Genomic DNA, 13893 nt, shown 5'->3' with positions numbered 1-13893 from the left:
GAAATTAAGGACCAAATGGACAAACAGCAATGGCACAGCACTCCGCTTGAGTCGCTGAGGCCAAGGTCCATCCACGCTAAGTCTCCAATTCCACTCCGGAGTCATCTGAATTCGCCCGTCTCTAACAAAATCCAGACAGCCAACAAAGAAGAAGAAATACAGGGCTTCATGAAGAATCTTGAGTGCACACTGCAAATCCTCACAACCCAAACAACCCACAGCAACCCCAAATGGGCCAAGGCCATCACCTCAACACCGCTATTCACTAGTGCAGCAAAGGTAATCGGGGAGTACGTCAAAGTCGTGGACAGCCACGAGGCCCAACCTGGACGGACCTGGCCAAAGAGTACCAAAGAGCGAAGGGCATCCCCATACACGCTCTACCATCAAGTCTGAGCCAGAAGGGTAGCGATAGTGTGTTGTCAGGGTATTCAGGTCAGCTGGCTCAACAAATTACTCTTTCTAAGTTTTCTCATATGACATCACTTTTGACTTAGAATGCAGTTGGGCACTGTTGTATATACGTGGACAATTGAAATCAAGATCAATTCCTTCCCGCTCACTGTGCTCTGCCAACTTTGGAACACTGTCATTAAGCCTAAACCGGCCATGGTGGCCATGAAGTCTGTTAAAAGGGAAAGAACTGTCCTGCCACTGGTGGAATCGAGCGCGAGAGTGTTGATGAACCCCTTTGCCACTCATGACAGTGGTTCAAATTCAGAAGTGACTCAAGCGGTTCAGTTATTTCCAACGGATCATCTATGCTAATATTACAAAGTCATAGAAGTTGAGTCCATCTACAGTTTGAAGAGGAGCTCGAGCAGAAAGAATACCTGAATGCCAACTCATCTTACTAGTGAGAACACCTTCAATCCACGTTGAACAAATAAGCCGTGACAACACGCTGGTACGCATATCTGTGTGTTCATATCTTTACAGACATATACCCTTTTGCTTTGTGTGCTGCGTGTTTTACTCATTCACAATGCTCCAGCATTCCGCGGTGGTAGCGCCTCCCATTATTTTTGTTTCATTACTTTCTACACCCCTTCACTGCTTCACCGCGTGCGCGCGGTTACAATGTTATCTTGCCATCAACTCATACTTGCTTCCCCTATCTTCAGTGATACGGACATCTTGGAAGTCAACTCAATTCATCACGTCGCATGGTTCTCTCAAAATCAAAATCGATGCTTTCCTGCCTGCTGTGCTCTGCCAGCGTTGCGATGAACGGTGCCCACATAGGCATTATGCTGTTGCTGCCCACAACAGTGGTTCAGATTTCAGATTACTTGTAACTTAGACCGTCTCCGCGCATTGACCATTTCAATATGATTATTTATGGTAATAATATATGAACTATCTCTAGTTGGTCTTGAATCAATTTCCCTCATTTTCGAGACATTTCCCATGTCGAGCACATGACTATTGTCCGTTCTACTATGGGGCGTTATTAGGTTTAGTTACTTAATCCACCGGTAAGTGGACCTTAACCCGCTGGCAGACAGAACGAATATTTGATGTGGGAAATGTCGCGGAAATGGGATTATCCCCGTGTAATCCTCGCCATTTCCTACGCGGAATTTTTTTGGCTTAAACGCAGTGGGTGTCATTAGGTTTAGTGTTATAGTGATTCCGGGCAGCGAGTATGGAACCAAATTGTGCCACGTGACAATAATACCGAAAACGGCAGTAACGCGTTGCGGCGATTTCCAACGCCCTTGAGGAACGCGCTGGGTGTGGTGTTAGCTCTCAGGAGCGGGCTCTCGAGAGCTAGGGAGCATGGAAACTAATATCCAGAGCAGCTCCAGACCCATACCGGATTCCGTGACGCGGCAGGCGCAGCTCCAGGCCCCAGAAAACGAAAACAATCCTTTAACCTTTTATGAGTACCTCCAACGCGACCGGCATCAAGACCCGCTGTACCGATGCGCTCAGCCTAATGCATCACAAGCATTTGGTTGGGAGCCAGTCATACCGGATACTATGCATCAATGCATCAATTTTCGCGGGGTCGACTTGTTAGACATGGCCCAGCAGTATGTCGAAGCGGAATTGCGAAACCCAGTGCAACATTATTCAGTGCGCTTTGCCCGCTTATTGCACTGGTTCCTACTCCTGGTCATTTTTATACCTTTGAATCTCGTGGTATTATTTGTTTGGACTCTGCCCATCGCAACCCTCGTAAGTGCTATTTCATTGAGATCGAACCACAGATTCCTCATCCCACCTCTTCAGAACTCAATGAGAAATCATCCGCTACTACCAAAAAAGTTTCCCCCATACCATTGGGCCCTCAGGCTTAGTTTATGGGTTATTTTCGTTCCTTACGCGAAAATAGCTTCATATGGCGGTTTGCAACCAATGCTATTCCTCCGGACTCTCCAGCCTCCATACGGACATGCCAGGGTTAGTTCTCTTCAAATTACCATCAGGATGCCGAAAATAATATGGTTGTTCATCATAGCAAACCTGTCTACAACTAGGGAAGGCCTTGGTTGAACAGCGAGAAAGACGACTTAAACATTTAAAATTAATCGTATGTTAAATGTGTTGGAGTATATCTACTTTCCCGTCTGTCTAATATTTGACCGTGTCAGCAACAAGCCTTGGCCCAGGAGGAGCAAAGAGCTCTTCAAGACTTAATAAATATGTTACCGGAAAATGAGGAAGACGGAGTTCGCAACATACCCACTACTTCCAAGAAACCAGCCTTCAACACTGGAGTGATGCGAGAACAGACTCAGGCTTGGCGACGCAGCGCGAGAGACTCCCAGTTTGTGAAGGACCAGGTAAGATAAATTATGACTCAGTTGTTCTGTTAATGGCCTCCACCAAGATTGCGGCAGTAATTGCAGAGATCCACGAAGTTTCCGAAATCTCCAAGACTCAGACCAACAAGGAATTGACAGGCTATGCAGGTGAGTGTTGCCTTTCAATAAGAATGGGCAGTGCTCATCTATGGTTCAGGCGTTTCTGATTGGGGGAAAGTAAGATTCTATCTGCTCCCTTGCTGGTCGTGTGCAAACTGTCATGTTCTCAGGAAGCTCTCGAGGCGCGTTCGGCGTTCCTCAACGCGATGACTGTCATCTGTGTCCTTGGAGCTGGCCTAAGCTACTCATCCACAATGAGGTATGCACTTTTGGGCCTCCATTGAACCCCTGTTGACATACACCACTCAAGTGCCCTAAGAGGAAACATCTCGTACATGTGCTATTCATTCGCCCTTTTTATGATCGGCCTAGTTGTTATCACTTTAGTCCAAGTCGTGCTGACTTGGTGCAGTCAACGCTCAAATTACCCCTTTGCAGCACCATTCTTTTGGGATTTCGTGATCGACATTCTACAGTGTGGGGCTTTTGCGACTGCTGCTGCAGCAATCATTCTCCTTATGGTCTCCGTTCAAGTGCTCGTGGTTCCCAACAGTTCCACCAGTGATGCGATCCGAACTTTCTCGCCAAAACCAGCGGCATATGCGACATACGCGGTATGCATACTTTGCTCCTGTTTACGGCTTACTCACAACCTTGCAGCTATTTGGCACTATTCTTATTCTACTAATCGTGGCTCTCTATGTGTTTTGGTCCGCTAACGCTAACGGTTTCAAATTCTTCTTGGCCCAGAGATTCGTCCACCGCCGCCACATGAGGACGAAAAGGCTAGAAGATTTTGTCTCCTATCCTGACTTTGATGGAATCTGACATGTTACTATGCACCCAAATCACTATCACCCCACCTGATGTATACCCCCCACTTTTGAAAACCCAACATTTTAGAATTCTACTACTGCCCTGTTTACACTACAATAGTTAATAAACCCAGCGACTGAGCGCATGTCTATTGATAACACAAGTGATGATTGCTTCGCCTTTACTGTTCCCGAAGTACAATAAGAGGATGTCACTGTCGAAAATTTGGCAATAAAATGTTTAAGAATTGCGGGATGGCTTTAACCTTCTCAGTGGACATTCTAAGTCCGATGGAGAAAGGCAGTAACCGGGGTACCCCGTAGTTTCTGTATGGAACTCGCATTTCTTCGGGTTGGTGGTCTCCTAAGGATGTCATCTAGATAGACTACCACAGATACGCAGGATAACCTACTACACCCTACACCACCGAAATTTCGCGTTTTACATTCCTTACAGGTTCCCCGCATGCGAGGACCACCTACCAATGTCCACGGTGCATAAACACAATTTCATTTTATAGCGGAGTACAATTGAATTGCTTCAGTCCAAATTTTACAATTGGCACTACTGGTTGCAGAGCAATGACTAAGGGCTCATAAAATAGAGAAAAATAGGAGACCTGGAAATTCAGAAAAATCACAAAAGATGCATACAAAGATTGAGTTGACCTGGGGACTTTCACAGTGTAGGGAAATGTCAGGGCCCGGCCTCTGTCTGGGGGCAGCCCTACCTCAGAGCTGGACACTTGCGGTGTCCCAGGCAGCCAGGTGCTGGATCCTATCCCAAGCTCCTCAAACTCACTAAGTGGGGATTGAGTTGTCATGTATTATGGAAGGTAGCTACAACTTGCCTAAGCAGGGATTGAGTTGAGAAGAAGGGTAAGTTTCCCTATTCCCCGCTTGGCAGCTATAAAAGGGAAATGTACTGTACAGTTTGTAACGTGACTATGGGTAGAAGCCAAGCATGTTCCTGCGATGCGGAAAAGGTGTCACATGGGTTAAGGCGAGTTGCTCACCTTGACCCACGTGATTTTTCCCACGGGTTTGCATGCGGGCTGTAGTTGTGAGAGGTGTGTAAAGATGGGAGGATCAGGGAAGTGGGGGGAGGTCAGGGAAGGTGGTTCTGGGGTTGTATGGTCAGGTGTGGTTGCCCTGACAGGAAAGTTCTGAGGACATCATCAATGACTGAAGAATGACCCTCACATGCCTGGACACTTGTGAGGTCTCAGTGGGGTTGCTCAGCACACAAGGCCATAAGTGTCATATCCATACATACCCGATCCCAATCTGACTCCCGGACCCCCATCTTCACCACCTCTGGAGTCCTACCCTACCACTGTCCATTCCGATATTCACCTTTGGACCTGACACCACTTGTCATATCCGTGCATACCCAACCCCAACCCGACTTCCGGACCTCCACCCTCTTCACCTCCGGAGTCATAACCTACCGCTGCCATTCCGATACTCACCTTCGGTCCTGGCAACACACCTCCTTCTACCTCCCACGCCACCTCTACTCCTCCTTACCTCTCCAACCCTATCTCTGTCCACTCCGATACTCACCTCGGACTGAACACCGCCCCTCTCGCCACCCTCCTCCTACTCCGCTCCCCCTTCACAACACCTCCACCCTCCCATCATCCTCCTTTCCACCACTCCTTCCCTTTCCCCTCTCTCCTCCCTCTGGTACTCCTCTGCCACCCTTCCGCCAAGTTACGACCTTCCACCGCTGTCCCATACTTCGTACTCAGACACCGCTCGTACCTTTGCTCTGAGCCTCCATCATAGTCCCTACCTTGGACTTTGACTCCACCTCAGTCTTAGTCCATTGCATTGGTGACCTCATACTACATAAACACCATTGCCAATATCCCTCGGACTTTCAACCCCACCTCCGTAACCTCTGTAAGCTCCGCAACCCCCAAGCTTCGTGGATCGCCTTCGACACTTTTGCCGCTTGTAATGTCTCTCTCGCGTTTACCCCTCATCCCTATTTGGACTACTGCTTCTTCCCATTCTAGCCAGTTAGTCATCATCCCCACTTCTCCTCATCCTCCTGCCCCTCTGGGCCTCGCCCTCCCTACCTCCTTTCGGATGTATCACAGGTCTTGCCTTATGACCTTCAGTACTGCTCCGCTTCTTCTACGCTTTGTTCCCATTCGGACGTCTTCGTTCCGATTCGGTTTCCCTTTGTTTTCCTTGTGCTTTTGCCCCCTCCATTATATATTCGGCGCTTGTACATACTCGTTTTGGTTCAGTCCGAAATCGACCTGAAATGCCCCCTAGAGACTTCCTGCTCACCTACTGTGAAATTAAGGACCAAATGGACAAACAGCAATGGCACAGCGCTCCGCTTGAGTCGCTGAGGCCAAGGTCCCTCCATGCTAAGTCTCCGATTCCACTCCGGAGTCGTCTGTATCAGCGCCCCGTTCTAACACCACTCCTCTCACCCCTCATGCCACCTCCACCCTTCCATCCTTCTCCTACCTTATCTCCATCTGCTCCAATACTCACCTCAGACCGAACATCACTCCTCTCGCCACCCTCCTCCTCTTACTCCTCACGACACCTCCACCCTTCCATCACTCTCCTACCCTACTTCCATCCACTCCGATACTCACCTTTGGACTTGACACCCTTCCTCTCCTCCACTCCTCTCCCCGTTCCTCTCTTCTCTCTCCTTCCTCTGACCCTCTCCCGCCAACCCTCCACCAAGTTATGACCTTCTGCCACTGTTATAGAGAGAACCAAGTTGAGGGCGGCTGGACGAGAATATAGTGGACTCTTAATTAGGAAGGTATGCGATACAAATATATGTAAATATGGGTTTCGAGGTCGTTCTTCCAACACACCCTCTCGAACGAAGAAACTAAGGAGAAAGAAGTATAAAGAATGCAATTAATAAAGAGCATGTGATTCAGGATAAGATCCATCCACATCTGCTAGCTTCACATGTCCCTTCTCCACTGATCCAGACTTGGTTGTATTATTTTTTTGATGGCGACGTGCTTCTCAAGTGCTGATGTCACAGTTACTCCGCATGTGGTCCAAAGCACCACAGTTGTAACAGGTACCCGGTGTTTTATGAGTCCGGGTAATGTTCACCACAGCTGGCCCATCTATAGATGTGGCTTCGCGCTGACGGGCTTCTTCATTTAACAATCGTCTGATGACTTCTTGAATAGTTGCCAGATTTGCTGAATAATCTGGGCTATCAAGGAGGGTGTCAACAAGGACAATAAGGGGAGTGTAGGATTCAGGGAGATCATGGATGAGGGTGTTTACAATGTCGATGGGGATCATGGGGGAATTGCTATCGGCAAGACGACGAACCATGTCTTCAACCTTTGTGACCCAATCCCACATTGAGAGCTTAGGGTCATAGCCCATTGAATTGAATTGATGGCGAAGTCCAGCAACGGAACTGTGGCCTTTGGCACGGAATAATGTTTGGAGTTTCTTCCAGGTGCCACAAGCGTCAGAACTATCGCAATGTGTGATGTACTTGACCGACACATTTAGTAAGATTTCTGTGGCTGTGAGGTCATGTTTCTTTTGCCAAGCAATGATGGTCTTGTGGTGCATGCTGTAGGAGAAATAATATTCAAAGAATAAAACAATGATCTATCAGAATAGTCAACGAACAGGTGACAAGTTCAGACGTTTAACAGATCTCATGATCTTTATGAGACTGGACAGACATTAGAAGATCATTATAAAATATCTACACCCATGTAGTATGAGATTTAATCTACTACAATCATGCCTAGAACTTGACATAGGTGTAATATTCAAAGAATATATCCCTACAACAAGAAAATAGCACATAGACGGCAGAATAAGAAGGAACATTGGGAAAGAAATGTAAACATCTCGGGAACCAGTAAACCTTTGACTGTAATCTTTTTACCATCTGGAAGGACTGTTTCTTAACTTTATCCACGGTTTTGTTTCATTCTAGAAGCTTCAAAACTGACGGAGATATCGCTCAAACGGCGAAACACCTTATAATTCATATATATTTATTTGCTAATTCTTACAAAAGGTAATGTGACTCAAGGGAAATATATTGGCGCCCGGAAGTCTGGCGGACCGAATACCATATGATAGAGTATTCCCCGGCGCGGGCGGACAGTTTTTGATCGCATCAGAAGAGGAGAAAATGCTAAAAAACCGGATCTTGTATATTTTCCCATGATTCATCAAAACTTTTTGATTTTAAGCCCAAATAAATCGGAACAAAGGAATGATTGATGATCTGGATCTCGGATCATAAGCATGAAGTGATTCAGAAGTCCGCGGATCAGTTAATTAATTGGGAAGGCTCTAGAACATTAGTAATGATGTGGCTTCACAAAAAGGGGTCAATTAGAGAACAGTCTAGAAAGTTCCTTTATAGCCGAGTCATTTCTAAAGATAACCGTTCGTAATTAAGGCGGTGTAGAGCATAGCTTCAGCGCTACAAGATCCCGTTGAGATCGGCCCAAAAGACAAAGAAATGAATTACTTATTGCTGAGTCATGTCCTAAGTCCATTATTAAGCTTACACAGCCCAAGCCCCTATATCATTCTAGAACTATCTATAATACAAATGTAGCACATGTAACTAGTGCGAGGCGTGGGAGTAGAGAGGCCTCTGAAAAGCATAAAAGGCCACCGCTTCTGCCCCCTCTCAAACCTCAGGTAGAAATAAAAGTTTAATTCTCCTCACCAGTGGTTGGTTCGTTTGCTCCAAAAGATAAAAGCAAATATTAGTTGTTAGCTAATATAAAACTAACACGTCACTCTAAGCGTGAGTTAGGGTCAGTTAGACACAGCTGAACAAAAGTGTCATAGTGAGAATTAGTGAGAATTTGGTGGAGGGACTTCTTAATTGAATAATCTCTCAGCAATACTTGGTTATCACACCACAGGAGAAAAGTGAGCGATCCTGAACCTGCTAGATAACTAGCATGCACTCTAAGCGATAGAAAGAGCAGTTTGGTCACTCCTGTATTGAGTAACATTTATTGCGGAATTATTTTATTAGCAGTTTTCCTTCAGTAAATTATCAGGAAAATCACATCCTACTGAAAAGTGGTAAATATAGGTGTAATATTGACTAGAAATCATAGTAAAGTCAATATAGAATTTTATCCGTAGACGATCTATACATCAGGTGAGATCGTTGGGGGGTGTTTATTGTTGTTTAGACAGTGAACAATCATATATTTGGCAACCAAAACACGGTCAGTATGCAAATCAGCACAAACTCTAATATCGTTATTGGACGTAGGAAACTGGTTACATAAGGTGATCCAGCTCCGCTCCTTCACCGCACATTCTAACAATTTCTATATTCCTGTCATTGGTATAACTTCACAACGGCTGGACCGTTTGGGCTGAAAATTTGCATAGCTATAGTTCCCTATTTTTCATAATTTCCGTGTAAATTTCGTTGTATGTTTTAATTATGGATCCTACGTAAACATCGTCTTTTCCCTGAGCCCGGACTTTTGATGTCACTATTCCCGTTATTGGATATCTCATTAATGCGTGATCCTTTTATTATGGAAATTTGGGTGGATTAAGATTAGATCCCTTCCTTTCAAATGGGCTATCAAGCTTGTCTCGGTCGTTACTGGTTGTTCTTCATGCTTGCCTTTCAAATGTTGTCCTCGTTTTCCGGGAGTTTTTGTTATGGAAATGGGAATTTCCCATTTTAGACTCTTATGGGTTCTGTATCACATGATTTGTATAATAATTAAGTTTATCCAATCAATAATCAACAAAAACCCGCTGCCACATTACCTGTTCAACATCATGTTAAACCATCTGTGAAACAACCTGTAAACCCTTATGTTCAACCCCCTTCCCTATTCCTGCACCAGAACGGACGAAAATGGGCGCTTCCGGCCCCATTTTTGTAACAGTTTTAGTCATATCTCCGTCGTTTATGGGTAGTCTTCCCTGTAATTACTTTCATTGGGTCCGTTTGGGGGACATCTACATTTCCTACTATAAACGCGACTTTAAATTTTGCATTAGTTTCTAAGGAATCCTTGTTCCGTGGTACTTCCATCCTCGGCTACATGTGTGGATGTGGGAAAGTAGTTTCCATGGAAGTTCTCTGGCTGTTTTTATAGTCAAATCTTGGTCGATTGTCCTAATTCTTGGTTTAATATTTGCTATAAATTCCCCCAAGAATTCCGTCTTGTTGATGCAAAGCTTGAAGTATTTTTGCTAATTTTCTTTCTTCCATTTTATTGTATGTAGTTGTAATAATTTGTGAAATGTCGTAAAATTTCGTTAAAATTCAGGTTCTTCTATTTTCTCATATCTACTTGTCGTATGGAGTTTTGTGATTTATCTGGCATATTTCCATAATGGGTTTCTATAGTGTGACCGTTATTTCTCCTACAGCGTTTCACTTCAGTGGCATAGAACTGACATTAGATGTATATAAGGATAGGACTTGCACTGAGAGCCGATACATCACTAATAGATGTATCGTGCTGCTCAGATTAACAGAACCAAGCAAGACCAGTATTCAGCAAGTTAAATGTGTATTGTCAGAGACTGGATCGAGACAGAGGATTGTCTCCATGGCGGAGGGCTTCGGCCTCAGCGACTCAAGCCAGGAGTGCTGTGCCAAGTTACATGTCCGTGCCCTAATTTACTTACTGGCAATGAGAACTAAGGGGGATCAACTCTAGTCGATTTTATTACTGAGGTGTAGCCTATGTACAAGTTGAGTATATATAGTTACAGTGAGGGTGGGCCTGTAAATGGTGGGGCTGAGTGGAGTGGAGCTAACGGAGTTAAACATTAGCTGATTGAATATTACCGACGAGTCGGGTTACGGGGTTAGCGGAATGGCAGGCAATAACCCAGAAATGGAAAGGAGGGATAGGCCTGAAGGTGGGCTTGCAGGGCAAGCGAGTGAACTGCCCAGCAGACGTGGGAGTGTGCTAGCGGATGTTGGAGCTGTCCGGAAGGCTTTGGGGCTCTGTACTTAGGGAGGTGTAGGTAATATATTGAATTGAGGGGGTGGTGACCATCAAGGAAAGCAGAGGTGATTGCGGAATATGGGAGCTCCGAGGTTAGTGAAGGAGGAGTGGAGGTAGTCTGGAAAGATCAGAGGTAGTGGAAGTCGATGGCTGTGGATGGATATGACATGTATGTTATCCTAATATTCAATGTTATCCTAACATGGGTGCTTCTATAATCTACAAAAACCATGGTTACCCCTGTCAAAGACCATTGTGCAGAATCCAAGTGCGATGACCCAGGTTTTTTGCCAACCGGGTTTTTTCCATGGAGCAAAACACCATAGGCAAAATACTATGATCTTGCAAATAACTTGGGCTGCACAATGTTAATTACCGCAATTTACTTCCCACTGTGTGTGTGCTGTGAGCGGACTGAGTGTATGAACATCAGCGTGAGTCTTGGCTTGCTGTACTTGCTCAGCCCGGGGGCATTGGGTTCAACACCTCCTAGATACTCCATTATAGACTCACTATGCAAGCTGGCCAACCTCCGGTACACAAGTCCGCTCCTAGTTATTCTCCACCTCTTTGTCCCAGTATCGTCACCCTCAATCACTATGTGCCCTCCTATATACCTGTAGCACAGTGTGGATCCTTCGTGACACCCCTCGGTGGAACATCTCCATTCTACCCCATCATATTCACGTACAGACCATCTGCAAGGGATCCTACACAAATTCCTGTTGGAGGAACTGTGTGCTATGGGAGGCCGGACGAGTTTTCGTACAGCCACATTCCCACATCCGAGTGAGGAACTCACCCGGACAGCCACATTCCCGCAGTAGTGTGACTACAACACCTCTTTTATATTATTTCGGACTAACCCGTGCCAGGCCACGGACATATTCATTCATTTGAATTCATTTCCTTTTCCCCCAGTTCTTCACACATATTGGCTGAGACTGAGGTTAGTTAGTTACATTCCCTCATTGCTTTATCATTGTAACTTATATTATGTATATTACCTCTAGTCATTACTCATAGGTAATATATCCAGTTCTTCACGCATATTAGCTGAGACTGAGCTTGACGCTTCTAGTCCAGCTCCGAGATCATAAGTCGCTCATCAACAATTCCTAGGTTCTGTGCATCAAATTGGGGTCTTACTCTCAATATTCATGTGCATGATTTCCTCCATTTTTTACCGTCTCTCACACTCCCTGTAAATTAGCCTGGTGGTAGATTTACCTGTTCAGGTATCTGAGTGCGGACCATATATAATGCCTGATGAGAGGCTAAGTGTTCATTCATGAGGCACAGGTCCACAGGGAATCGAATAATCAGGATTGGTCATCATGAACGGGGGCATTGGAAGGAAATGATGATGTCAATTCAACATGTCAAAAGGAGCAATTACATGCATATGCCAAGAGCCCACTAATATGCAGTAAACTCTGAACAGGTTCACCTCCAATCACTAAAAGTTAAAAATTAGTCAAGTTAGAAATTAGTATTGGCAGTTGCGATTCTTGTATATGCCCAGCAAAGTTAAAACCAACGTGGTCATACCACGCAAGTGCTAAATGGAGGGGGGTACAAGTCCATCTAAATTGATGAATGTGATCATCCCTCCCTCTCCACCAATGCTGGCATGGTTACCGTGTTCCGCAATTGGACAGCTAGGCTTAAAGTAATCAGGTAGCCAACAGATGTGCAGGGCAAGGTTTTCGCACTTGATAAGAGATGGGTGGGTGAAGATTTGTGGAACATCAGGAAATTGTCGTGGTCAACTTTGGACACTTCTGATGATCCTGTTGCTTCTAATACAATGAAACTGGCCAAATTGACCGATTTCCCAAAGCATTTCAGTAAAGGTGTCATGTTTCAATTCAGTTCAGAAGTGAACTCAATTGTTTTCAAACCATTTGAAGTGAAACCCTGAGGACCTTTTGCTGATGAAGGATGTTGAAATTTGGTTGGATACATCGCTTAACTTTGGAAAGCTGAAATATTTTGTCTCTTTCTGACCTCGGACGTGAAGTGTTAAGGCATTGGTGGAAAATAGCATTTGGTGGGGACAAAAGATCTCATTGAGCTGTGTCAGCTCAATGCAACTCCTGTCGGCAATGTCCCAGGCACACACTCTGCCATCCTTGGAGGCCGAAACAAGATGGCGTCCATCAGGCAAAAATTCCACACAGGATATGGTGTCAACATGACCTTTCGTTGCCTTTGGCCCTCAAGTGGGTGATTCCATTGTTGCATCCCATACATGTACAGTGCCATCAAAAGATGCCGAGGCCAGATAACAACCATCTGGCGAAAAATTCACAGACCAAACCCAATCAGTATGCCCTTTCGGCTCTCGAAGAGGTGCTCCTGTTGCCGCATCCCAGATGTGCACTGTGTGGTCATCTGAAGCCGAAGCCAAGTGACAGCCATCTGGCGAAAAATCCAGGGATCTGATTATACCAGTATGTCCATCGAAGCAGGACTCCTGTCTCTGCATTCCAGACATGTATGGTTCCATTCCACATGCCTGAGGCCAGATAACATCCGTCTGATGAAAACTTCACAAAACAGATGCTGTAGTGATGCTCCTCCAGTGTTCGAAAAAGCGCTCCTGTCGATGCATCCCAGATATGCACGTTGTTATCATCTGAGGCTAGATAACGCCCATCTGGTGAAAAGGAAACGGACCAGACAAATTGACCATGATTCGTCAATTCCCAGAGGGGCTTCCATGTTGCTGTATTCCAAACTCCCACAGTGCGATTGTACAAGGCTGTGGCCAGACGAAGGCCATCAGGGGAAAATGTCACAAATTTCACCATGCCAGTATGCCCCTCCAGTTTTCGAAGGCATGCTCCCATTACCACATCCCAGAACCGCACAGTACAATCATCCGATGCAGAGGCCAGATGAATGCCATCTGGTGAATATGCAACGGAATTGACCTCACGAGTATGTCCCTTCATTTCCCTCAGAAGCACTCTCATCGCTGCATCCCAGATACGCACGATGCCATCCCTACAGGCTGAGACTAGATGACAGCCATCTGGAGAAAATGCCGCACAGCAGGATCCACTTGGGCTGTGAATTATCCCCGCTTGCAGTGACCGTGGTTGGCTGCTATCCATTCTATGAGAAACAATACGGCATTCAACAGCCCACTTCTTTGAAAATGTTGCATCCAACACGCTACCTGATGGAATAAATGGATGGCTACTT

At 45.5% G+C, this 13893-nt stretch overlaps 3 protein-coding genes across 3 annotated transcripts; all 3 read left to right on the top strand.

Moving 5' to 3' along the window:
- Nucleotides 1-1681: 1681 nt before the first annotated feature.
- Nucleotides 1682-2945, top strand: EI90DRAFT_2612018 (uncharacterized protein). The gene is made up of 4 exons (XM_039053330.1): nt 1682-2184; nt 2239-2409; nt 2468-2539; nt 2601-2945. Exons 1-4 carry the CDS (start codon nt 1783-1785, stop codon nt 2799-2801), a joined length of 846 nt encoding a protein of 281 aa, XP_038910308.1. The 5' UTR covers nt 1682-1782; the 3' UTR covers nt 2802-2945.
- EI90DRAFT_3081093 (uncharacterized protein) lies at nt 2696-3834 on the top strand. The gene is made up of 4 exons (XM_039061932.1): nt 2696-2921; nt 2971-2990; nt 3044-3132; nt 3184-3834. The coding sequence occupies exons 1-4, from the start codon at nt 2825-2827 to the stop codon at nt 3590-3592; spliced, it is 615 nt and encodes a 204-aa protein (XP_038910307.1). The 5' UTR covers nt 2696-2824; the 3' UTR covers nt 3593-3834.
- A 7243-nt stretch (nt 3835-11077) lies between these two features.
- On the top strand, nt 11078-11922 carry EI90DRAFT_3081088 (uncharacterized protein). The gene is made up of 3 exons (XM_039061931.1): nt 11078-11258; nt 11309-11473; nt 11829-11922. Exons 1-2 carry the CDS (start codon nt 11103-11105, stop codon nt 11471-11473), a joined length of 321 nt encoding a protein of 106 aa, XP_038910306.1. The 5' UTR covers nt 11078-11102; the 3' UTR covers nt 11829-11922.
- The last annotated feature ends 1971 nt before the right edge of the window (nt 11923-13893 follow it).

This window comes from Cantharellus anzutake (assembly GCF_015039405.1).
Source record: "Cantharellus anzutake strain C23 chromosome Unknown EI90scaffold_83, whole genome shotgun sequence".
Lineage (NCBI taxonomy): Eukaryota > Fungi > Basidiomycota > Agaricomycetes > Cantharellales > Hydnaceae > Cantharellus > Cantharellus anzutake.
This window is presented reverse-complemented; position numbering and strand designations above follow the sequence as displayed.

What these genes read in the sequence shown, in the direction of transcription:
- EI90DRAFT_3081088 (XM_039061931.1), top strand. Translation starts at nt 11,103, where the DNA reads ATGAACATCAGCGTGAGTCTTGGCTTGCTGTACTTGCTCAGCCCGGGG. An exon ending in TTCTCCACCTCTTTGTCCCA is followed by an intron (nt 11,259 to 11,308) that starts GTATCGTCACCC and finishes CCTGTAGCACAG; the next exon opens with TGTGGATCCTTCGTGACACC.
- EI90DRAFT_2612018 (XM_039053330.1), top strand. Translation starts at nt 1,783, where the DNA reads ATGGAAACTAATATCCAGAGCAGCTCCAGACCCATACCGGATTCCGTG. An exon ending in CTCTGCCCATCGCAACCCTC is followed by an intron (nt 2,185 to 2,238) that starts GTAAGTGCTATT and finishes CCACCTCTTCAG; the next exon opens with AACTCAATGAGAAATCATCC. An exon ending in CTCCATACGGACATGCCAGG is followed by an intron (nt 2,410 to 2,467) that starts GTTAGTTCTCTT and finishes TGTTCATCATAG; the next exon opens with CAAACCTGTCTACAACTAGG.
- EI90DRAFT_3081093 (XM_039061932.1), top strand. Translation starts at nt 2,825, where the DNA reads ATGGCCTCCACCAAGATTGCGGCAGTAATTGCAGAGATCCACGAAGTT. An exon ending in GCGTTTCTGATTGGGGGAAA is followed by an intron (nt 2,991 to 3,043) that starts GTAAGATTCTAT and finishes TCATGTTCTCAG; the next exon opens with GAAGCTCTCGAGGCGCGTTC. An exon ending in AGCTACTCATCCACAATGAG is followed by an intron (nt 3,133 to 3,183) that starts GTATGCACTTTT and finishes ACACCACTCAAG; the next exon opens with TGCCCTAAGAGGAAACATCT.